General features: G+C 34.7%; 2 protein-coding genes and 1 pseudogene across 2 annotated transcripts; 1 reads left to right on the plus strand and 2 right to left on the minus strand.

Annotated features, from left to right (window-relative positions):
• Positions 1–5,961: 5,961 nt before the first annotated feature.
• Positions 5,962–6,900, minus strand: Or4k42b (olfactory receptor family 4 subfamily K member 42B). Its single transcript, NM_001001069.1, has one exon. It carries the CDS (start codon positions 6,898–6,900, stop codon positions 5,962–5,964), a length of 939 nt encoding a protein of 312 aa, NP_001001069.1.
• A 7,473-nt stretch (positions 6,901–14,373) lies between these two features.
• On the plus strand, positions 14,374–18,930 carry Or4f5 (olfactory receptor family 4 subfamily F member 5). The gene is made up of 3 exons (XM_006234699.1): positions 14,374–14,387; positions 15,758–15,788; positions 17,950–18,930. The coding sequence occupies exons 1-3, from the start codon at positions 14,374–14,376 to the stop codon at positions 18,928–18,930; spliced, it is 1,026 nt and encodes a 341-aa protein (XP_006234761.1).
• Or4k42c-ps1 (olfactory receptor family 4 subfamily K member 42C, pseudogene 1) lies at positions 24,954–25,890 on the minus strand (annotated as a pseudogene).

Raw genomic sequence — 26,556 nt, forward strand, 5'->3', positions numbered from 1 at the left:
TTAAGAAGGTTTACTAAACCTTCGATTTATTCTATATAACTATAGCTTTTATTTTTACACAGTTTCAAAATTAATAGCATTAATTCAAGATACTATTTCATTTGTTTTTAGATTAAACAGATTATTATGTTATTATTTGTGTATAACTGATATTTCCTGGATACTTTTGTGTTTGAGATGGCAAAAACTACAAGCTGGACTATTTTACATTAATTCTAATCTTTAGAATTCACAATATCATAAATATCCCTAATAAAATTATTTTTAATTAAATAATAACAGCAGTTATTATATATGTTAGGTAAATTTCAAAAACTCATTTGGCTTATTTTTCATAAAAGTATAATAAAGGAATTACTACTCACCTAACTAAAAATGTGCTCAATAATATGAGTTTAAATCTGAATTACCAAAATTTACGAAGAATATTTCTGACTGGTAACCATATATCATTTGTTTCCTACAAGAATAATAAACCATAGTCTAATAGTACATTTCTTAGTGTGATATGGAGACAAAATTTGCCACCGTGATTTACCTTCATGGTGTTTGACACCCTGTGGAATACAGCGATTGGTTTTAAAACAGTGAAAAAGAATTAAGAGTACTCAGGCCACTTACCATGTTGACACAAAGCACATGACTTACATTCATCTATCACTTTTTATTGTCAAAATTTTAAAGTTAAAAGGTGTTGAGTTCAATTACACTTAAACTTTACTAAATATTATTATGGGGACTTATTTATCTTTTATAAGGTTTGGATATCATATTAATAAAAAAGATATTATGGTATCTATTATATATGATTATTGTGAGAGGCAATAAAATAGCAGAGTTATTTAAGATGATATAAACATATGACATATTTACCACTCAGTTAATAGTAGATAGTATTATAATAGCCATGCTAGTCTTCTATGTTAACAAAATATTTTACACATTGGTACTTCAGAATGTACTTCAGGGACACGACATATTTCTATGTTAGTAGAGGATCATTTAGGGCAGTACAGTTACAATTGGAAATGTGTTCATTTATATGCAATGTGACATCAACACATTTATATGCAAGAGATGTCAGACACATATCTGTGAAATGTACATGTATTCTGCCATCATAGTAGGAATTCTAAATATCAGGACAGAAGTAAAGGAGAGAACACATAGTTTAAAAACTTAACAGTTATTCTGGCAACTTTTCACTTTCTACTGACTGCCTTTGATGCAGGCTAAAGTGGAGCATCATAGCTCTGACTAAGAATGAACATAGCTGAATAATTATAATCTGAATGAATGAACAAATAAGTAGAAATGAAAATTCAGACAATTAAAGGGTCAAAATTGTACCTATTCAAGAAAAAAAAAGTAATCATGAGATTTCTAGGGTACATGAACAGACAGCATCTCTAATCAATGGTAAAGTGAAAGAGCTATTAATAAAGTGAGGGAATCAATAGGATGCTTTAGGAAGAAGGTATTGGATCTACTTAACATGCTACAGAACAATTTTTATATGAATTGAAGTTTTGAATCAACTTAAAAACTATACGTATATTTTAAAATGTGAGCTAATCTTTAGAATTCACAATGTAGTAAATATTCCTAATAAAATTATTTTTAATGAAATAATAACAGCAGTTATTATATATGTTAGGTAAATTCCAAAAACTCAACAACCTAGTAGAAAATTAACAAAAGTTTTAAACTTGCAGTGTTTACATAAGATGAAACCGTATGTACAAGAAATATTGTCAAACTTCTTCATGCTAAAATATATGTAAACATAAGTTTCATCTAAATATCATCTCTAACATATAAGGTATCTGATGTCAATATTTAATAATACAACTAGAGAGTGAAACTGTGGTGAAAAAAAATGATGAACAGCTACAAAATCTTTTTAGTATCACCCTTAAATGTACCTAAACAATTTCTACTATTATAAAGCCAAAAATAAAAATCAAAAAAGTAAAAAAGTCAGCCAGCAAAAAGAAATGGACCATATGAGGTTCAGACCGACAGTGGTGACTATAACAAGTTGAATCATAAGTACATAGAAGCATCCACGAAATGATCATTAAAATAAAACTATCATATTTTCTCTTTGAATGAATGTAGTAAGCTAAAATTAGTAGGTAAGAGTGTTGCCATTAATTTATGAGAATTAGCAAAACAAACAACTTCAAGATACAGATCATGACTAATATCATGTGGAGAAAATAAGGTATAAATGAAGTAATAATAAGTAATTAATAAAGATTATCTGCCTAATGACATTCTACAGGAAAGAGACAGGACAAAAACAAGCAAAAATACCTCAAAGATTCAACAAAATAAAAATCAAATAATGGAACAGTTAATTGAACAAATAGTCTAGAACATTTAATGGGTTCAAGATATGAAAAGGGGGTAGGGAGAATTGGTAATGATTGAAACCCAGAAGAAATGTAAAACTCAATGAGTTTTGTGAAGGGCCTAATTTAAGTAAGCCAATTTTCATAAAATTGCAGGGCAATTAACAAAATTTGAATAACAAGCAAGTGTGTGTTTATGGTAAATATAGACAGCCAGATACAGCAGCAGATAAATAATAAAGAGATTGGAGGTTGTGAGGTCAGGAGGAGAAGAAAGAGGGAAGGGAATGAGAGAATCAAGATTACACAGAAAAAAAAAAGCTCATAACATTTTGTTTCACAGATAAATTCTTAATGGAATCTAATGCTGAAAATTCAGGCATGAAGAAGTTACAAAAAGATAAAACTTGGCATCACACAAACATAAAACAAACCAGAGAGGACTAAAGCAAAGACATGAAGAATAAAATCTACTAACTCAAACTTCTAATCCTCTATTGAGCCTTATACTAATAAAATTGTATATTTCTGTTTTTATTATATTTTCCCTAATTCTCTCAGTAGTGTTACATGATTTTCAAAGTATAGTTTTGTTAAAGATAATCCTGATATCTTGATATTATAAAAGAATTATTCATTTCACTTCTGCAAATCTGGTGCTAAGGTAGAGATACATACAATTTTAAATTGTTATAATCTGCAATCTCTGTGTAATAATTTTTGTATATGATATTGCTGTTTGGATATTTTATTATTTTTTAAACAACTATTTGTGCCATCTACCAATTTAAAGAGTTATCCAATTTTTAATTATTGTGTCTTTTTGATTTTTATATTGTCGAAGATTTCCAATAAAATAATAAATAGAAATGTGAGTGATGGATTTTTCCTTCCAATAAATCCTAAAGGAAAGGAATAATTTTTGGTGACTACATCTATTTCCTCAAAGCTGAGAAATATAGAGACATAAAATGTTCCATATTTTGTTATTTCTTTAATGTTATTAATTTCACTGATATAAACTTGTTTAATTATTTGATTTTATTCTGTTTCATTGGTAATACTAACGTTTTATCAAATCAATTCAAAATTAAATGTAAACCCATTAAAGATTTAACTATCAATTAAATAATCATTAATTTTATGTGGACATATTGTTAACCCTAATAATAAGGTATTTGTGAAGTGCCATCATAGCATAGATATCCTCGGAACTCATCAGCTCCAAATATCAACTATCTCCTCTGTTCCCTAGATACCTACCCTACATACCCTACTAAATTTGTGATTAACAGCCTTCATATGTGTTTTTGAGTTATTTTTTCATACTAAATAAACACACACACATACACACACATACACACACATGCACACACACACACATACACACACACACACAAGTATTTCAGTCTCTGCCCTAATAATTATTAACCAATTATTATTCACCAATTTTATTACATTATTTTGTATTCATTGATTTCTGACATCTGTCAGAATTTGTTCTTTTTGTACATTTGTATTTTTATTTCTTCTAGATTGTTCACCCATTTATTAAAGTATAATGATCAAAATAAATAGGATGAAGAAGAATCTTTTAAAATGTATGTACTCTATGAAAAAAAATCCCATAATCTAAATAATGATCATCTCAGGTTTTGTTTTTGTGTTTGTTTTTTACCAGTTAAAAATCAGGTACTTTGTGTTTATTTATGTAGTGAGAACTCTTCAGACTACCCCTGCAACCAATTGTGGAATGTATAATATTGTCAAAGATACTAGAACTAGAGAGTCTTTAAATAACACTTACTAAATAACAAAATCTGCCAGATTCTAGTTCACCTGGATAGAATGGTAAGAGACCTGGCTTGTGCGTTTCTGCATATTTCAACCATGACACCCTACCCCAGGAGTCTTGACCACACACAAGATCTTGCTAGAGACCTGGCTGCATCAATTCTGAACCCACCCTGCTACACGACCTTCACTACCAAACCATGAGCACAAATGGCCAGATCTGATCAGAGAACTGCATCTTTCTTTAGCTCTATTCTTCTCATCCCAGCAATTTCAGAAAACTACTTTCACCTGGAGTCCAGACATATGACCTTACAATTAATTTTTAAAAATCTTACCCAAAACCCAACTCTATAAGACACTATCCAATCATAAAATTACAAACAAAGTAGGAATGCCAACATCCAAGAAATTACTAGATGTACTGAAAAGTCCTCAATAAAACAGTTTAGAAGCACAAAAATAGTCAAATTATTGCTGACCCAAAACAAAAATTTCTGATTAAAATACTATTTTTGATCTCAAGTGATATTACAGAGCTATGGTTATCAAAACAATATGGTGCTGGTGTACTGTATACCTACATGTAAATGAATACAGTAGAGTAGAAGGACTTCATTAAACTCTACAGAATGAGAGTGACATGTCTTTCATCGAATATTACAAGACTACATTCTTGAGGAAAGACAGAATCTTCAAAAATCTTGGAAAAATGATATATGAACATGTCGAAGAATGAAATTAAACCCAGATGCCCTTCAACAGAGGAATGGATACAGAAAATGTGGTATGTCTACACAATGGAATATTACTCAGATATCAAGAGCGATGATTTATGAAATTCATAGGCAAATGGATGGAACTGGAAAATATCATCCCGAGTGAGGTAATCCAATCACAGGAAAACACACATAGTAGCACTCATTGATAAGTGGCTATTAGCCCAAATTCTTGAATTACCCTAGATGCACAGAACACATGAAACTCAAGACGGATGATCAAAATGTGAATGCTTCACTCCTTCTTTAAAAGGGGAACAAGAATACCCTTGGCAGGGAATAGGGAGGCAAAGTTTAGAACAGAGGCAGAAGGAACATTCATTCAGAGCCTGCCCTACATATGGCATATATGTATATATACAGCGACCAACCTGGATAAGATGGATGAAGCAAAGAAGCGCAGGCGGACAGGAACTGGATGTAGATCTCTTCTGAGAGACACAGCCAGAATACAGCAAATACAGAGGCGAATGCCAGCAGCAAACCACTGAACTGAGAATAGGACCCCCGTTGAAGGAATCAGAGTAAGGAATGGAAGAGCTTGAAGGGGCTCGAGACCCCATATGTACAACAATGCCAAGCAACCAGAGCTTCCAGGGACTCAGCCACTAACCAAAGACTATACATGGACTGACCCTGGACTCTGACCTCATAGGTAGCAATGAATAGCCTAGTAAGAGCACCAGTGGAACGGGAAGCCCTTGGTCCTGCAAGACTGAACCCCCAGTGAACGTGATTGTTGGGGGGAGGGTAATAATGGGGGAGGATGGTGAGGGGAAACTTATATAGAAGGGGAGGGGGAGTTGCTAGGGGAATGTTGGCTCAGAAACCGGGAACGTTAATAACAATCGAAATGTAAATAAGAAATACTCAAGTTAATAAGGATAAAAATAATCAGTATAAACATTGATTTTGACCAACTCAACATTTATGATACAAATATTCTGCAACATTTTCTATTCCAAAATAAAATATTCCCAGAAAAAAATCAAATCTATTTCAAATGTGAAATATTTAGTACAATTTTCTGGCTAGAAATTTCTTTTGTGGCCAAGGTAGTTGCTTATAAATCTTTTCATAGCATTTTTCATCTCTTTATTTCTCAGTGTATAAATGGCTGGGTTTAGGAGAGGAGTGAAAACAGAGTAAAACACAGCAAGAAATTTGTCCAACCAGGTGATATTGAGAGGCCACACATAAATGAAGATGCAGGGCACAAAAAATATCAACACCACAGTGATGTGGGCAGTGCATGTGTTCAACGCCTTAGATGCCCCAGCTTTAGAGCTCTGACATACAGTGATAAGGATATATGTGTAGGAAATAAGCAACAGAATAAAGCAGGTTACAGCTACAAGTCCACAGTCAGCATTCATTAGAATATCCAGGTCACATGATTCCATGCAAGCTAGCTTGATTACCAATGGCATGTCACAGAAAAAGCTGTCTATTTCCTTAGGTCCACAAAAGGGCAGCTCCACAATGACTGTCAAGTGGCTCATAGCATGTACAAATCCAGTTGTCCAGGAAGTCAACACCAACCCAGTGCATCTCTTCAAGTTCATGATGGTGAAGTAATGGAGGGGTTTGCAGATGGCCACATAGCGATCATAAGCCATCACCACCAACAGCACCATCTCTCCTGCAGCAATGCAATGGGCAAAGAAGACCTGACACATGCAGCCTGCAAAGGAAATAGTCTTGTGTTCCCTGAGAAAGTCTGTGATCATCTTAGGAGTGGTGACTGAGGAAAGCCACATATCAATAAAGGACAGATTGGCCAATAGGAAGTACATGGGAGAATGAAGATGGGGGTCATTGGTGATTAAAACAAGAATGACAATATTTCCGGAAACAATGAGTAGGTAAAGCATTAAAAACACCACAAATAGTAAGACCTCAATCCTCTGTGAGCGGGAAAGTCCCCAGAAAATAAATTCTGACACCACAGTCTGATTGCCTCCTTCCATTTTTACTCAGTGTGTCTTCCAAAGTAACCTGCAAAAAAAGAACAGCTACGAACTAGAGATACGAGGAAGGTTACTTTCTCTGTAGTACCTGACATTCACATATACTTACCTGATAGAAATGCACACAAAGGGAAAGCTAAGGCAGATAGGAGTGACTGGTGCCCAAAATGAAAGCTAATGAGTCTAGGGCAACTCCACAAGAACAGAAGCATCAGGCGTGACTTCTATAATCTATTTGAAAATTCCTTTTACAAGAGAGCAGTAAGGAGAGCAAGATTGAAATGTGAAAACCTAAAAATATGTGTTATTCCTTAAAAAAAAGTCTGAATAGGTCTGTAGTCCTCATGATATTCCATAACGAAATTTAGGATTGCATTTAGCAACTGATTGGGAATTGCTTTGAATTTCAGTACAAATAGTATTATAATATCTTAATATCTAGACAAAATATATAATAATTACTTGATCATCAGTATGATAATATCTCTGTCAATAAAAGAAAAGTTTAGTTTAAAACTCTAAACATCACCTTAGAAAGCCTATGTTGAGAAGCATACAGGAAGCCATATAAGATGTACATAGGCATGTGACTGAAATGCAAAAACTAGTCCACAGGTATTCATTTATATATATATATATATATATATATATATATATCATAGATTTCCTTTGTTTAACTGAACTGATGAGCCAACTAACAGTGCAAATGCATGAGAGTGGATTGTCCATGCAACTATGCAATTCATATTTGGACTTGACCTCTAAAAGTCACAATCTTAGCTTCAGAAAACATTGGTGTCAAATTGCATAAATAATGTTGATGGGACTTTTGATTTTGGAATGTTGTTGTTTCCTGGTGTGAGTAATATTTCTTCTAGAATCAGTATATTTTCTGATTGTGTCCCTGATCTACTGATCATCAGTGTTGTTTTCAAAAATATAATAAATTAAATAAACATATCAGCCTACCTCTCATTTGGCTGTCAGTCTTAGATGAGTATGCAACTCTCCTTCAAGCAAGCAGCAGTCACTGCACTCAAGACAGAGACCTGGTGCTTACGCTGATGTACTGAACAGTACCGGAGCCAGAGAGGGAAGAGTCATGCCCATTTTCTTCTCCATTCAGTTATTCTCTTAGTGTCTGGAGACTTATAGGTCTCACTTTCTTTTATCCTAGAGCATGTGGACAATATTTATCCCAAACACTATCATAAGGAAAGAAAACTCATTTATTATATAGTGAAGATTGTGTTTTCTTTGAATTACTTTTCCCATATGCCAAAAAGTTTCAGGTCAACATGAACATTTGGGGTACTTTGGTATTATTTCTTTTATTTATTTTATGATTATAATATAATTAACACATTTCTCCATTTGATTTCCTCCCTCAAGATTCTCTTATATATTGATCCCTGTTCTCTTTCAAATAAATGGGGAAGAAAAAGGCCATACCTCAACTGAAAAAAGCTCATATGAACTCACAGCGAGAAAAGCAGCAAGCACAGGGCCTACATGGATCACACCTCTACATACACACTACAGGTCACGTTTTAGTAATCTTATCAAGCTCCTGAACAGTGGGTCTCTGATTCTTGTGCCTTCTCTTGCAGCTCTTAAATTTTTCTGATGGCTTGTTATATCCAATTTTAGTATGATGATTGTTGTTTTATCTTAGTATATTTTATTTTGCTATGTTTTGTTATTTTCCCTTAGAAGCCTGTTCTTTTCTAGTGAGAGACCCAAAGGGGATGCATCCAAATGAGAGAGGAGGTGGGAAGGAACATGAAGCAATAGAGGAAAGGAAACTGTATTCAGAATAAATTGTATGAGATAAACTGTATTCAGGAAACTGTATTCAGAATAAATTGTATTGTAACTTACGTGTAATTAAAGGTGAAAAAAAGAAAACCATGGCCTCCTGCTTCATTAATTATATTATAAATCATCTATAATTTAATAATTATATTTATATGAATACCACATATACATATACATACAGATATACATTTATATATATATATATATATATATATATATATATATATATATATATACACACTATTCCGACTGTATAATGTTACGTGTATATGTTTTCAAGGCTGACCATTAGTATTGGATAAACAATGGAAATGCTCTATCCTGGATAATTCACTTCTCTCACTCTCATGAATTTTTAGTTGGTTGTGATTATTTGCATAGGCTTAAGAACTCCTGCATTTTCTCCTCTTCCACTGTAGCATGGTGTTGGGTTTATTGAGCTCAATTTTGATGATCATGATAAAACTGTAGAAGCAATTACTAAGAGAATGAATTCATTTACAAATTGATGTCAAACTCTCTTTTTGGACCTCTGCTGCAAAAGAGAACCAAGAGTCTCAAGTAACGCCTTTTGAATTGTTGCTTCTAGTATTATAGATGATGTAGAACACTCCTTGATCAGACCTCTGAGAATGAAAATCATACAACTGCTTTCTGATACATAGTAGTGACAGTGTATTATTAGACCTGTTTTCATGATGTTACTCAGAATGATTTGTTTCTGTGTGTTAACTGAGAGACTAGTAAAAATGATGCCATATATTACAAGGGCTTAGAATGTGTTACATTCTCAATCCAATGTGTTGTGAAAATATAAAATAAAATATACACATGGGAATCATTAAAGCTTTCCATTAAATTCAGAGTACAATAATATATGAGTTGTTCCTTTAATCATGAATCATATTTCCTAGTATATTTTGAAACAATATTATTCATATATATATGTGTGTGTGTGTGTGTGTGTGTGTGTGTGTGTGTGTGTGTCTGTGTGTGTGGGGGTGTGTGTTTGTGTGTGTATGTATCTTCAAATGTACCATATAGGTTCATATGTAAATACATATGCACTATATACATATATACACATGTATTTATATCTTTCTTAAAAGTTATTTTTATAAATTTCTAAATTCATATATGAATATGTTTTTATATATGTTCTTACTTAAAGTAAAATTACACAATTTTCCTATTTCCTTTTATTCTCAATACCAATACAAATAACTTTTATTCCCATTCCCACTCCCAGATACCACCCCTGCATACTATTTCCATGCTAACACTCTGTGGCTAACATTTTGTCCTTAACATTTAGTGTTACATATATGTGTATATACATGTATGTATATGAACAAATGCATATAAGTTCAATCTATTGACTTCATTATTGTTGAGACTAATGATTTTAAGATTGACCTGTCTACATTTAATAATAAACAAGGGGTTCATCTTTAGGAGTGGCTAATCCTTATTCTCCTTACAGGCAACAGTTGGCAGAATGATTTGAACTAATTTCTATTAAAAAAAAACTACTAAACTGATTTTCATTTTTACTCCCAACTTTTTGTTTAACGTTTTCTTCTCTACTATGTACTCTTTGACTTAAAAATATTTTGTCTGTTTAAGTTGAAGTGAATAGTTGTAAAATGTTATCTGGATATAGCTTATATAGATTACCTGATTTAAAATATGATGAACTTATGATACAGTCATGAGATCTCATGAAATAGGAGAGGTAGAGAAAACACTTTAATTGGCCTCAGAGGTTGAGAAAAAAATTCTCAACCCAATACATAGTAGACATTGGTATAAAGATATAACTAGAAATATTTTAAGAATTATGTAATAGGTGACTATCAGAGAGATGACTTACCAAAATCACAATTTTCTCTTGGGTCACATTTTCTTCCCATCTGATATGTGCTTATGAAGACATTGATATTGTGTAGAGACAGTTTTCCCTTCAGCCTGACCAATCTTCAGTTCCTGAAATTGTCTCATGGGTGTTCCGTGTCACAGGTTCTGTGTTCTGAACAAAATGAGAAAGTTGGAAATAATTACCTTGGACATCTCTTAGGGAGTTCTCTGTGAAGAGGAATACTGAGTGCTACAAGTTTGTGTACATAGAAAGAGAGGGACAAGTAAAATCTCCTGTTACTCATCCCAGCATTGATAATGTCAGCCAACTTTTCAAAACCATTCACTGTATCAATAAGGAATATACAGAAGTTTGCTCCTGCCTGGTCTCTTACACTATCAATATAATCTAAATGACTACAATTTTTTTAAAAAATTATTGTATTTATTTACATTCCAGTCGTTGACTACCCTTCTCAGTCTGCCTTCCCAGAGTTCCTCATCCTATTCCTCTTTTCCTTTATCTGTGTGAAGGTCACCCACCCCAACAGGCCTCCCCTTTTCCTCAGGTCTCAAATCTCCCAAGGATTAAGCACATCTCCCACTGAAGCTGCACCAGTCAGAACTCTACTGTGTATGTTCTGGGTCCTTTGACCAGCTCCTGTATGCTCTGGTTGGTTTCTGAGACTCTGGGAGGTCCATGGGGTCTGAGCTAGTTGAGAGTGCTGGTCTTCCTATGGGATCCTCTCCCTTTAGGCTTCTTTAATCCTTCCCCCAATTCAACCTTAACGGTTCCAACTTCAGGCCAATGACTGGTGCAAGTATCTGCTTCTTTCTCAGTCAGCTGCTGGAGGGCTTCTCAAAGGCAGGAATGCCAGGTTTCCATCTGTAAACATGTCACAGCATCAGTAGTAGTGTTAGGCTTTGGTGTCCCCTTCCCTCATGAGATGGATCTCAAGTTGGGACACTTATTGGACTGCTTTCCCTTCAGTCTCTTCTCCATTTTTGTCCCTGTACTTCTTTTAGACAGGGACATTTGGGTCAGAAATTTTGATTGTGAGTTAGTAACTCAGTTCCTCCATGTGAGGCCCTGTCTATCTACTGGATATGGACTCTGAATTCCCTCTCCTTGTTTTTGGGCATTTTGGCTCAGGTCACCTTCATTGACTCCTGAGAGTCTCCACCTTCCTGGATCTTTGCTACTATCTAGAGGGTCCCCCCACTTTCCACTCCCCGAGGCTGCTTCTTTCCATTCATTCTCCTGGCTTGTCTCATGCCTCCCAGCATACCCACCTGATCCTGTTCCACTTTTGCCTACCCCTCCCTTCTTGCAACCAGGTCCCTCACTCCCTCAGCCTCCTCTTATTATTTCCTTCCTCTTCTAAGTGGGATTGAAGCATCCTCACTTAGCTATGAGATCATATGCTAAAGGTGTGAGATATGACCAGAACAAAACTCATGCTGTGAATATAATACCCTTGGGCATTGCAAATCTCTGTCAAATATTAATCACATGACTGATGATGTGTGATCTGTACGTGTATGTAATATTGTCAGGTATAAATTGGATATCATGAGTATAAACTCTGTGGAATACTAATATTTCCTCTGCTGATTTTAGAAAATTAAGGTGTGTTCCTCTTAAATATTTCACTTGAGATTCAGTTGTAATAAATTCTGCTGATTATAAGGTAAAAGTACTATATATGTTTTTATTGGTTATTTTATTTATTTACATTACAAATGTCATCCCCCTTCCTGGATTTTCCTGCACAATCACCCTATGACATCCCCCTCCCCCCTGCTTCCATCAGGGTGCTCCCCCACCCACTCACCCACTCCTGCCACACCTCTAGTATTCCACTAGGCAGGGGCATCGAGTCTTCACAGTACCAAGGGTCTCCCCTCCCATTAGCGCCAGATAAGGCAATCCTCTGCTACATACATGCATACCTGGAGCCATTGGTTCCTCCGTGTATATTCTTTGGTTGGTTATTTAGTCCTTGGGAGCGTTGGGGAGGTCTGGCTAATTCATATAGTTTTTCTTCCTATGGGGTTGCAAACCCCTTCATCTCCTTCAGTCCTTCCTCTAACTCCTCAATTGGGGTTGCTGTGCTCAGCCAGAACACTGCAAGCATCCTCATCTGTATCAGTAAAGCTCTGGTCAAGCCTCTGAGGAGTCATCCATATCAGGCTCTTTTCAGCAAGCACTTCTTGGCATCAGCAATAGTGTCTGGGTTGGTGTCTGAATATGGGATACCCCAAGTGAGTCAGTCTCTGGATGGACTTTCCTTCAGTTTCTGATCCACTCTTTTTCCTTGCATTTCCTTTGCATAGGAGCAATTGTAGGTTAATATTTTTGAAATATGTGCATGGCCTCATCCTTCAAAGAGGGGGATTTGCCTAACTAACCTCTGAGTTTGTTCTTTACAGGTTCTCTCTCCCCTTTTTGGATATTTCATCTAAAGTCATCCTCCCAACCACCATGTTGGGTCCTGGGAGCCTCTCGCTTTCCTGGCATCTAAGACTTTCTGGTGGCTACGCCAGTTCCCCATTTCTCATTGATTCATACTACTGTTCAATTTCCTGACCCTCTGTACATCTGCACGATCTCCTCCCATACCTGGTCCTGCCCCCTTTCTTTCCTCCCCCTCATCTCTCACTCCCAATTTCCTCCCTCCCTCCACTTCCATTGATGATTTTGTTCCCCCTTATAAGTAGGTCTGAAGTACTAGATTTTGGTCTTCCTTCGTTCTGACCTTCATATGATCTGTGATGTGTATTGTTGGTATTCCAAAATTTTGCCTAATTTCTACTTATCAGTGAATATAACTACATGTGTTCTTTGAGATGTACTACCTCACTCAGGATGTTATTTTCAAGTTCTAGCCATTTACCTGTGAATTTCATTAAGTCAATATTATAATAGCTGAGTAGTATCCCGTTGTGTAAATGTAACACATTTTCACTATTCGTTCCTCTGCTGAAGAACATTTTGGTTATTTCCAGCTTCTAGAAATAAGACTGTTATGAATTTTGTGGTACATGTATCTTTTTATATGTTGGTATATGCCCAAGAGTGGTATAGATGTGTCTTCAGGTAGAACTATTTTCAATTTTTAGGATTGATTTCTAGAGTTGTTATACCAGCTTGAAATTCCACCAACAATAGATGTGTATTCCCCTTTCTCCATATCCTTACCTGCATCCACTGTCACCTGAGTTTTTGACCTTTGACTGGTATGGGGTGGAATCTCAGGGTCATTTTGATTTGAATTTCCCCAATGAACTATTAGCCCATTAGACTGTTTGCACAAGGAAGGACAGTGGGCTATCAGTTTAATGAAACAATTGGGACACTATAAATAGCATAATAAGACAGTCAGAACTCTGACCAAATCTGGACATTTGTGCTCAGGGATTGGCCAAGAGTGTCTTGGTGCCGTGGGAATGAGCAGTGGTCAAATCCAGGTGTTTTCTAGACTCCAGGCTTGGCCAGACACTTGGGAGAGAGGATACTTGGTAAATTCTGCGGGTCTCTTACCGTATCTGTCTATGTGGATTAGAGCCTGGTAGAGATTTTTAAACAATAATTACTACTTCATTTCATCCAATTTCAATAAATTTAATAATATTATTCATTTCATATTTACGTACCTGGAGCACAGATTTTTCTTAATAGGCATATCTAAAGTGTATCAACGATTATTGCACAAATTCTATGCCACTTTGCTTGTAAAAATTCACATACCCCAACCAATAGACTGAAGTTCAGGTCCCCTGTGATTGATTCAGGGAATGGCTGGAAGAAGGTGAGGAGGAGGGCGACCACATAGGAAGACCAGCAGTGTCAACTAAACTGGACCCATGAGCTCTCTCAGACACTGAGCTACCGACTGGGCAGCATACACTAGCTAGTCTGAGGCCCCTGACAAATATATAGCAGAGGACTGCCTTGTCTCACCTCAGTGAGGGAAGTCTTGCCTAACCTCAAGAAACTTTCAGCTCCAGGAAGTGTAGAGGCCAGTTGGGGTGGGATGTTGTGGAAGGGTGGGATGAATGGGTTTCGGGGACATCCTTTCTTGGAGACAGGAGATGAGGAATGGGAGGAGGAACTGTATGAGGGCAGATGAGGATGGGGATACAAACTGAACTTTAAAAAATGATTAAAATTAAGTAAAAAAATTCAAATGTATGTGTAATGAAACTTTATTAGCAACCGTTTGCAGATGGGACAACACTGAATATTAATAGATATCTCTTAGGGAAAGTATATGGACACAGTGGGGAAAAATTCGGGTTTACTAAAGCAAAAAAATATGTGAACTAGAGTAATAGTCTTGTATACTTTAAGAATGAAAAAGAGGAAAAGCAACACTGTTAAAACTTGTATGTGTTCTTCCCAGCTGGGCTTGTAATGCTTGATTTATATTGTCATTTAAGATATAGACCATAGTATTTTTGAACCATGTAATACCTTCACTCCACACAAAAATGTTGTATATTACAATAGCACAACTTTGCTGGACTGGTAGTCTTCTTTGCAGAATTTCATGATTTAGAGGAAAAGGCATGTATAATTTAGAGGACTTCTGAACACTTATTTTCTGAAATTAGATATGATTTAAAAACATTTGTTGTTTACCACAGCAAATTTTAATGTCTTCATTGTAGTTAAATCTGAAAAATAGAGCAAACTATAAGCACTGAGAATGTTAATACTAATGAGTATTTTTCTATGTTCTCCACATATTGGTCCTTGATAGCTTATGCTATCCTATTCATATAAAATCTAAATATTACCTTTCACTGCCTGATTAATATTTAAAAAATTTAATTTCTCCATATTGTCTCATTTATTTTAATTTTTGACACTCAAACTTAGATTGAATGAAATAGTAATATTATCCAGTGACCCACGAAATTGTGACAATGTCCCTTAACTGAGGAATAGACCATGTTTCCTCCAAGATTATGTGAAAACCTGTAACATTGAATCAGTCTGCCAGTAAGCCTCTGGCTGTTTCTGAATTCTCCAAGGGCTTCTGATGACTTCATGAATGCTTAACCATTAGCCAATCACTTTGCTCAGGAGAACGATTCACATAAAAGTCAATCTCCCAGAAATGTTAATGCTTTGAAAGAGTATATAATGGGACTCTGTACTGTTCTGTTTCTTTAGATCACTGCTGTCTCTTCAAGTTATGAAAGAAGTAAGTGGAATGACATTTGAATTTATCAGTAGAAGCAACACCTTAGAGTTTTGTTGATTATTAAGTGTTACTATGATTAAGATTTCTTTTTGTAGAACTCAATTATGATTTTTTTTCCTCAAGAAAAAAAATGAAAATCCTGTAGGGTTCTCTTAAGTACTTATAATAACATGAGTAGTATTAAAAGAATACCCCTCACTAGTGATGTTCTAGTAGCAATAAATACTGACTTCTACACCTAGTTTCCTTCCTGACAAACTACTTTTGCTTTATTTGGTGGATTTTATTATTCTTCTGGTCCCCTAGTCTGGTATTTTCTTCTCTATGTCATTTTTTCTCCCCCCCCCATTTTATTTGGAGCTGGGGACCGAACCCAGAGCCTTGAGCTTTCTAGGCAAGCACTCTCCCACTGAGCTAAATCCCTAACCCCTCTTTATGTCACTTTAAAAAAATAATCTGAGGGAAACCTAGCTTAATTCTTTGTTTGTCTTTGTTAATGTTTTTTGGTTTTGGGGGTGTTTTTTGGTTATTTTATTTATTTACATTTAAAATGTTAACCCTCTTCTGCCTCTTTTTTTTTTTTACATAAAAGTTGCCAAATAAATTGTTAAAACTTTAGAGTTTCTGGGAACTACTGATTGGGATTTTTGAAATGAAAAAAGGAAAGGTCCAGGAATTTTTCTTGAGACATCCAGGATCAAGCTGTGGATATGACTCAAATCCAATGCCTTGATTACTATCCCTATGAATAAAAAAATGTTTTCTTTGAAAAACAAATTAAGGTACAAAATGGTTATAAAAAGTACAATATTTTAATGATTGAGTTCAGGGTTACATAATTCAAGTATTTTCTTCTGAGTCATGCTCTGCTGTAAGTATCATCTACGCAGTGTGAGATGCAGGAGAAATCCTTCAATGAATGGAAATTAAAAATACAATCTGTATGCTCTTCAAAAGCATCTTGAGTCTTTTTGACATTCTCTAACAAACCGTGAGGAGACTGTACACTACTTGTAGACAGACACTAGTTGGGGGTTGCATTTTATCATTCTCCTCCTAGCAACATATTTGGCAGATGTGACTCATTCTGACCTAAAAGATTTCTTTTCTTTTTTCTGCAAAAATACATTCTTAAATTCTTATTGTTTTTACTATGGTACATATTGATTTTTTTCATATAAAAACCCTTGAGCCATCTTCATCCTAGACATATTTCTCATGGAGACATGTCCTGGAATTTTTCCTTTTCTATCTTTTTCTCTATTCCCAAAATGTTTCAACATATTAAAATAAATTGAAACTCAAAAGCACCTTTTGCATTGTATGATTCTAAAGAAATGCCTTAATGAACTAGCTACAACATAACAAATCTCACAGTAGGATTCCCATTCTTGAGTGTTCTCAGTGTTCACATGATTATATTTTTACTGGATTAAGGAGCTACAAATTAGAGTCTAATGAATTATTTTATGATTAGATCTTCCCTATATTTGGAAAAAAAGAGAGTTACTAAGTTTGCATAGGATATTGTATATAGTTATTTGATTCTTTACTGGGAAAGCGTAAGTAAAAATCTGGAAAAATGGAAAGATGAACATAATTCTTAAGCACAATCAGTTGTAAGTAAATTTCCAAATTAATAACAAAAAACAGAATTCTACAAGGACATTCCTTTATAAAATTTTGTCTTCCATAATGCATTTCTCATCATATTTATCTCTGCCCTTTATGTTATACAAGTGTTCTGTGTCATATAGTCTTTAGAACTTTTATATATTTGTTTAGTTTTGCAATTTCTATTTTGTTCATTTTGTTTCATTTGGCGAAATTCTTTTTCTCCTAAGCACTTTAACATTTAAAATGTAAGGACTGTTCTTTACCTCTTAATGTCTTGACATTCAGAAATCAGTGAAGGATAGGAAGAGATTTCAGAGAGAGCAGCACGAACAATAACATTGTCTTAGGATGGAAAGTAAAGCCATAGAGAAATTGGGAAGCTTGGCTAACTGAAGAACAAGACAGGCAAGAAAGCAATGAGTTTTAAATTGTGTTTTTATTTTTAGTTTGGGAGATTTATGCAACATATCATAGCAAGTCCTTATTGAGTGAACAGACATAAGTTTGCATCACAAGTCTGACAGTTTTTGTTGTCTTCTCCAAGGCAAGTTCAGAGACTGTCTTCTGGAATGAATCAAGAAGAGAAGCAAATCGCTCTGCAGTGAAAGAATTTATTTTTATTGGACTCTCTGACTCTCAGGAACTTCAGATTTTTCTGTTTGTATTCTTTTTGGTTTTCTATGTAGGAATTGTGTTTGGAAACCTTCTTATTGTCATGACTGTGACCTATGATTCACACCTCCACTCTCCTATGTACTTCTTATTGGCCAACCTCTCATTCGCTGATCTGTGTCTGTCCTCTGTCACAGCTCCAAAGACCATTGCTGATTTTTTCTACACACGCAAAGTGATCTCAGTCAAGGGCTGCTTTACACAGATATTCCTACTTCACTTTTTTGGGGGCAGTGAGATGGTAACCCTTGTAGCCATGGCCTTTGATAGATACGTAGCAATTTGTAAGCCTCTAAGCTACACTACAATTATGTGTGGAAATGTGTGTGTGGGCATTGTGGCTACTGCATGGGGAATTGGCTTCTTACACGCAGTGATCCAGTTGTCCTTTGCAGTGAGCTTACCCTTTTGTGGTCCCAATAAGGTCGATAGTTTTTATTGTGACCTGCCTAGAGTACTCAAACTTGCCTGTGCAGACACATATATGTTAGACATCATGGTTATTGCCAACAGCGGTGTGCTCAGTGTGTGTTCCTTTGTTCTGCTAATCATCTCCTATGGTATCATTCTATTGACCATCCAGCGCCGCCCTTCTGATAGGTCATCTAAGGCTCTGTCTACACTGACTGCTCATATCACAGTAGTTCTTCTGTTTTTTGGACCCTGCATCTTTATTTATGCCTGGCCTTTTCCCATCAAGTCATTAGATAAATTCCTTGCTGTGTTTTATTCTGTGGTCACCCCTCTCTTAAACCCTATTATATACACACTGAGGAACACAGAGATGAAAACTGCCATGAGACGCCTGAGTCAATGGAATTTAAATTTTTGGGTGAAGTTAAGTCTCCTGTAGCCATGAGATGGAGATCATGAAAGAAGGACGTTATTACATTATTTAGCAGACCTTATGTCAACTTTAAAATACCATTTTTATTCACTGAGTAATTGTTTAAGAAAGTTTATTAAACCTTCAATTTATTCTATATAACTATAGCTTTTATTTTTACACAGCTTCAAAATTAATAGCATTAATTCAAGATACTCTTTCATTTGTTTTTAGAATAATTAAAGGGATTATTATGTTATTATTTGTGTATAACTGATAGTTCCTGGATATTTTTGTGTTTGAGATGGCAAAAGCTACAAGCTGGACTATTTTACATTAATTCTAATCTTTAGAATTCACAATATAGTAAATATCCCTAATAAAATTATTTTTAATTAAATAATAACAGCAGTTATTATATGTGTTAGGTAAATTTCAAAAAATCGTTTGGCTAATTTTTCATAAAATTATAATAAAGGAATTACTACTCACATAACTAAAAATGTGGTCAATAATATGAGTTTAAATCTGAATTACCAAAATTTATGAAGAATATTTCTGACTGGTTACCATATATCATTTGTTTCCTACTAGAATAATAAACCATAGTTTAATAGTATATTTCTTAGTGTCATATGGAGACAGAATTTGCCACCATGATTTACCTTCATGGTGTTTGACACCCTGTGGAATACAATGATTGGTTTTAAAACAGTGAAAAAGAGTTAAGAGTACTCAGGCCACTTACCATGTTGACACAAAGCACATGACTTACATTCATCTATCACTTTTTATTGTCAAAATTTTAAAGTTAAAAGGTGTTGAGTTCAATTACACTTAAACTTTACTAAATATTATTATGGGGACTTATTTATCTTTTATAAGGTTTGGATATCATATTAATAAAAAGATATTATGGTATCTATACATATGATTATTGTGAGAGGCAATAAAATAGCAGAGTTATGTAAGATGATATAAACATATGACATATTTACCACTCAGTTAATAGTAGATAATATTATAATAGCCATGCTAATCTTCTATGTTAACAAAACTTTTTATACATTGGTACTTCAGAATGTACTTCAGGGACATGACATATTTCTATCTTAGTAGAGGGTCACTCAGGGCAGTAAAGTTGCAAGTGAAACTGTGTTCATTTATATGCAATGTGACATCAGCACATTTATAAGCAAGAGATGTCAAACACATATTTGTGAAATGTACATGTATTCTGCCATCATAGTAGGAATTCTAAATATCAGGACAGAAGTAAAGGAGAGAATACATGGTTTAAAAACTTAACAGTTATTCTGGCAGCTTTTCACCTTTCTACTGATTGCCTTTATTGCAGGCTAAAGTGGAACATCATAGCTCTGACTAAGAATGAACATAGCTGAATAATTATAATCTGAATGAATGAACAAATAAGTAGAAAGGAAAATTCAGACAGTTAAAGGGTCTAAATTGTACTTATTGAAGAAAAAAAGTAATCATGAAATTGCTAGGGTACATGAACAGACAGCATCTCTAATCAATGGTAAGGTGAAAGAGCTATTAATAAAGTCAGGTAATCAATAGGATGCTTTAGGAAGAAGGTATTGGATCTATTTGACATGCTACAGAACAATTTTTATGTGAATTGAAGTTTGAATCAACTTAAAAACTATACAAATATTTTAAAATGTGAACTAATCTTTAGAATTCACAATGTAGTAAATATTCCTAATAAAATTATTTTTAACGAAATAATAACAGCAGTTATTATATATGTTAGGTAAATTCCAAAAACTCAACAACCTAGTGGAAAATTATCAAAAAGTTTTAAACTTGCAGTGCTTACAAAAGATGAAACCATAAGTACAAGAAATATTGTCAAACTTATTCATGCTAAAATATATGTAAACATAAGTTTCATCTAAATATCATCTCTAACATATAAGGTATCTGCTGTCAATATTTAATAATACAACTAGAGAGTGAAACTGTGGTGAAAAAAATGATGAACAGCTACAAAATCTTTTTAGTATCACCCTTAAATGTACCTAAACAATTTCTACTATTATAAAGCCAAAAATAAAAATCAAAAAAGTAAAATAGTCAGCCAGCAAAAAGAAATGGACCATATGAGGTTCAGACCGACAGTGGTGACTATAACAAATTGAATCATAAGTACATAGAAGCATCCACGAAATGATCATTAAAATAAAACTATCATATTTTCTCTTTGAATGAATGTAGTAAGCTAAAATTAGTAGGTAAGAGTGTTGCCATTAATTTATGAGAATTAGCAAAACAAACAACTTCAAGATACAGATCATGACTAATATCATGTGGAGAAAATAAGGTATAAATGAAGTAATAATAAGTAATTAATAAAGATTATCTGCCTAATGACATTCTACAGGAAAGAGACAGGACAAAAACAAGCAAAAATACCTCAAAGATTCAACAAAATAAAAATCAAATAATGGAACAGTTAATTGAACAAATAGTCTAGAACATTCAATGGGTTCAAGATATGAAAAGGGAGTAGGGAGAATTGGTAATGATTGAAACCCAGAAGAAATGTAAAACTCAATGAGTTTTGTGAAGGGCCTAATTTAAGTTAGCCAATTTTCATAAAATTGCAGGGCAATTAACAAAATTTGAATAACAAGCAAGTGTGTGTTTACGGTAAGTATAGACAGCCAGATATAGCAGAGATAAATAATAAAGAGATTGGAGGTTGTGAGGTCAGAAGGAGAAGAAAGAGAGAAGGGAATGAGAGAATCAAGATTACACAGAAAAAAAAAAGCTCATAACATTTTGTTTCACAGATAAATTCTTAATGGAATCTAATGCTGAAAATCCAGGCACGAAGAAGTTACAAAAAGATAAAACTTGGCATCACACAAACATAAAACAAACCAGAGAGGACTAAAGCAAAGACACGAAGAATAAAATCTACTAACTCAAACTTCTAATCCTCTATTGAGCCTTATAATAATAAAATTGTATATTTCTGTTTTTATTATAAGTTCCCTAATTCTCTCAGTAGTGTTACATGATTTTCAAAGTATAGTTTTGTTAAAGATAATCCTGATATCTTGATATTATAAAAGAATTATTCATTTCACTTCTGCAAATCTGGTGCTAAGGTAGATATACATACAATTTTAAATTTTTATAATCTGCAATCTCTGTGTAATAATTTTTTGTATACAGTATTGCTGTTTGGATATTTTATTATTTTTAAAACAACTATTTGTGCCATCTACTAATTTAAAGAGTTCTCCAATTTTTTAATTATTGTGTCTTTTTGATTTTTATATTGTCGAAGATTTCCAATAAAATAATAAATAGAAATGTGAGAGATGGATTTTGGCTTCCAATAAATCCTAAAGGAAAGGAATAATTTTTGGTGACTACATCTATTTCCTCAAAGCTGAGAAATATAGACACATAAAATGTTCCACATTTTGTTATTTCTTTAATGTTATTAATTTCACTGATATAAACTTGTTTAATTATTTGATTTTATTCTGTTTCATTGGTAATACTAAAATTTTATCAAATCAATTCAAATTTAAATGTAAACACATTAAAGATTTAACTATCAATTAAATAATCATTAATTTTATGTGTACATATTGTTAACCCTAATAATAAGTTATTTGTGAAATGCCATCATAGCATAGATATCCTTGGAACTCATCAGCTCCAAATATCAACTATCTCCTCTGATCCCTAGATAGCTACCCTACATACCCTGCTACATTTGTGATTAACAGCCTTCATATATGTTTTTGAGTTATTTTTTCATACTAAATAAACACACACACACATACACACACATACACACACATGCACACACATGCACACACACACACAAGTATTTCTGTCTCTGCCCTAATACATTATTCACCAATTTTATTACCTTATTTTGTATTTCATTGATTTCTGACATCTGTCATAATTTGTTCTTTTTGTACATTTGAATTTTTACTTCTTCTAGATTGTTCACCCCTTTATTAAAGTATAATGAACAAAATAAATAGGATGAAGAAGAATCTTTAAAATGTATGTACTCTATGAAAAAAAAATCTCATAATCTAAATAAGGAGCATCTCAGGTTTTGTTTTGTTTTTTACCAGTTAAAAATCAGGTACTTTGTGTTTATTTATGTAGTGAGAACTCTTCAGACTACCCCTGCAAACAATTTTGGAATGTATAGTATTGTCAAAGTTACTAGACATAGAGAGTCTTTAAATAACACTTACTCAATAACAAAATCTGCCAGGATCTAGTTCACCTGGATAGAATGGTAAAAGATCTGGCTTGTGCATTTCTGCATATTTCAACCATGACACCCTACCCCAGGAGTCTTGACCACACACAAGATCATGCTAGAGACCTGGCTGCATCAATTCTGAACCCACCCTGCTACACGACCATCACTACCAAACCATGAGCACAAGTGGCCAGATCTGGTCAGAGAACTGCCTCTTTCTTTAGCTCTATTCTTCTCATCCCAGCAATTTCAGAAAACTACTTTCACCTGGACTCCAGACATATGACCTTACAATTAATTTTTAAAAATCTTACCCACAACCCAACTCTATAAGACACTATCCAATCATAAAATTACAAACAATGTTAGAATGCCACCGTCCAAGAAATCACTAGATGTACTGAAAGTCCTCAATAAAACAGTTTAGAAGCACAAAAATAGTCAAATTATTGCTGACCCAAAACAAAAATTTCTGATTAAAATACTATTTTTGATCTCAAGTGATATTACAGAGCTATGGTTATCAAAACAATATGGTGTTAGTGTACTGTATACCTACATGTAAATGAATACAGTAGAGTAGAAGGACTTCATTAAACTCTACAGAATGAGAGTTTAATGTCTTTCATCGAATATTACAAGACTACATTCTTGAGGAAAGACAGAATCTTCAAAAAACTTGGAAAATGATATATGTACATGTCGAAGAATGAAATTAAACCCAGATGCCCTTCAACAAGGGAATGGATACAGAAAATGTGGTACATCTACCCAATGGAATATTACTCAGATATCAAGAGCGATAATTTATGAAATTCATAGGCAAATGGATGGAACTGGAAAATATCATCCTGAGTGAGGTAATCCAATCACAGAAAAACAGACATAGTAGCACTCATTGATAAGTGGCTATTAACCCAAATGCTTGAATTACCCTAGATGCACAGAACAGATGAAACTCAAGAAGGATGACCAAAATGCGAATACTTCACTCCTTTAAAAGGGGACCGAGAATACCCTTGGCAGGGAATATGGAGGCAAAGTTTAGAACAGAGGCAGAAGGAACACCCATTCAGAGCCTGCCCCACTTGTGGAGCATACATATACAGCCACCAAACCAGATAAGATGGATGAAACAAAGAAGTGCAGGCTGACAGGAACCGGATGTAGATCTCTTCTGAGAGATACAGCCAGAATACAGCAAATACATAGGCGAATCCCGGCAGCAAACCACTGAACTGAGAACGGGACCGCCGTTGAAGGAATCTGAGAAAGGACTGGAAGAGCTTGAAGGGGCCTGAGACCCCATATGAACAACAATGCCAACCAACCAGAGCTTCCAGGGACTCAGCCACTAACCAAAGACTATATACATGGGCTGACCCTGGGCTCCAATCTCGTAGGTAACAATGAATAGCCTAGTAAGAGCACCAGTGCAAGGAGAAGCCCTTGGTCCTCCAAGACTGAACCCCCAGTGAACATGACTGTTGTGGGGAGGGTAATAATGGGGGGAGGATGGGGACGGGAAGCCCATATAGAAGGGGAGGGGGAGGCATTACGGACTTGTTGGTCCAGAAACCGGGAAGGGTAATAACAATCGAAAAGTAAATAATAAATACTCAAGTTAATAAGGATTAAAAAATCAGTATAAACATTGATTTTCAACAACTCAACATTTATGATACAAATATTCTGTAACATTTTCTATTCCAAAATAAAAAATTCCCTGAAAAAAATCTATTTCAAATGTGAAATATTTAGTACAATTTTCTGGCTAGAAATGTCCTTTGTGACCAAGGTAGTTGCTTATACATCTTTTCATAGCATTTTTCATCTCATTATTTCTCAGTGTATAAATGGCTGGGTTTAGCAGAGGTGTGAAAACAGATAAAACACAGCAAGAAATTTGTCCAACCAGGTGATATTGAGAGGCCACACATAAATGAAGATGCAGGGCACAAAAATATCAACACCACAGTGATGTGGGCAGTGCACGTGTTCAATGCCTTAGATGCCCCAGCTTTAGAGCTCTGACATACAGTGATAAGGATATATGTGTAGGAAATAAGCAACAGAATAAAGCAGGTTACAGCTACAAGTCCACAGTCAGCATTTATTAGAATATCCAGGTCACGTGATTCCATGCAAGCTAGCTTGATTACCAATGGCATGTCACAGAAAAAGCTGTCTATTTCCTTAGGTCCACAAAAGGGCAGCTCCACAATGACTGTCAAGTGGCTCATAGCATGTACAAATCCAGTTGTCCAGGAAGTCAACACCAACCCAGTGCATCTCTTCAAGTTCATGATGGTGAAGTAATGGAGGGGTTTGCAGATGGCCACATAGCGATCATAAGCCATCACCACCAACAGCACCATCTCTCCTGCAGCAATGCAATGGGCAAAGAAGACCTGACACATGCAGCCTGCAAAGGACATGGTCTTGTTTTCCCTGAGAAAGTCTGTGATCATCTTAGGAGTGGTGACTGAGGAAAGCCACATATCAATAAAGGACAGATTGGCCAATAGGAAGTACATGGGAGAATGAAGATGGGTGTCGTTGGTGATTAAAACAAGAATGACAATATTTCCGGAAACAATGAGAAGATAAAGCATTAAAAACACCACAAATAGTAAGACCTCAATCCTCTGTGAGCGGGAAAGTCCCCAGAAAATAAATTCTGACACCACAGTCTGATTGCCTCCATCCATTGTTACTCAGTGTGTCTTCCAAAGTAACCTGCAAAAAAAGAACAACTACAAACTAGAGATATGAGGAAGGTTACTTTCTCTGTAGTACCTGACATTCACATATACTTACCTGCTAATGAGTCTAGGGCAACTCCACAAGAACAGAAGCATCAGGCGTGACTTCTATAATCTATTTGAAAATTCCTTTTACAAGAGAGCAGTAAGGAGAGCAAGATTGTAATGTGAAAACCTAAAAATATGTATTATTCCTTAAAAAAAAGTCTGAATATGTCTGTAGCCATCATGACATTCCATAACGAAATTGAGGATTACATTTAGCAACTTATGGGAATTGCATTGAATTTCAGTACAAATAGTATTATAAGATCTTAATATCTAGACAAAATATATAATAATTTCTTGATCATCAGTAGGATAATATCTCTGTCAATAAAAGAAAACTTTAGTTTAAAACTCTAAACAACACGTTAGGAAAGCCTATGTTGGGAAGTATACAGACAGCCGTAAAAGATATACATAGGCATGCGACTGAAATGCAAAAACTACTTCACAGGTATTCAATAATAGATATATATCATGGATTTTATTTGTTTAACTGAACTGATGAGCAAACTTAACAGTGCAAATGCATGAATGAGTGGATTGTCCATTCAACTATGCAATTCA

The sequence above is a fragment of the Rattus norvegicus genome, chromosome 3 (assembly GCF_036323735.1).
Source record: "Rattus norvegicus strain BN/NHsdMcwi chromosome 3, GRCr8, whole genome shotgun sequence".
Classification (NCBI taxonomy): domain Eukaryota; kingdom Metazoa; phylum Chordata; class Mammalia; order Rodentia; family Muridae; genus Rattus; species Rattus norvegicus.

Excerpts from the sequence above, each read along its gene's own strand:
- Or4k42b (NM_001001069.1), bottom strand. The coding sequence starts at position 6,900 with ATGGAAGGAGGCAATCAGACTGTGGTGTCAGAATTTATTTTCTGGGGA.
- Or4f5 (XM_006234699.1), top strand. Across the intron at positions 15,789-17,949 it reads CTCTTCAAGTTATGAAAGAA|GCAAGTTCAGAGACTGTCTT; the intron begins GTAAGTGGAATG and ends GTCTTCTCCAAG.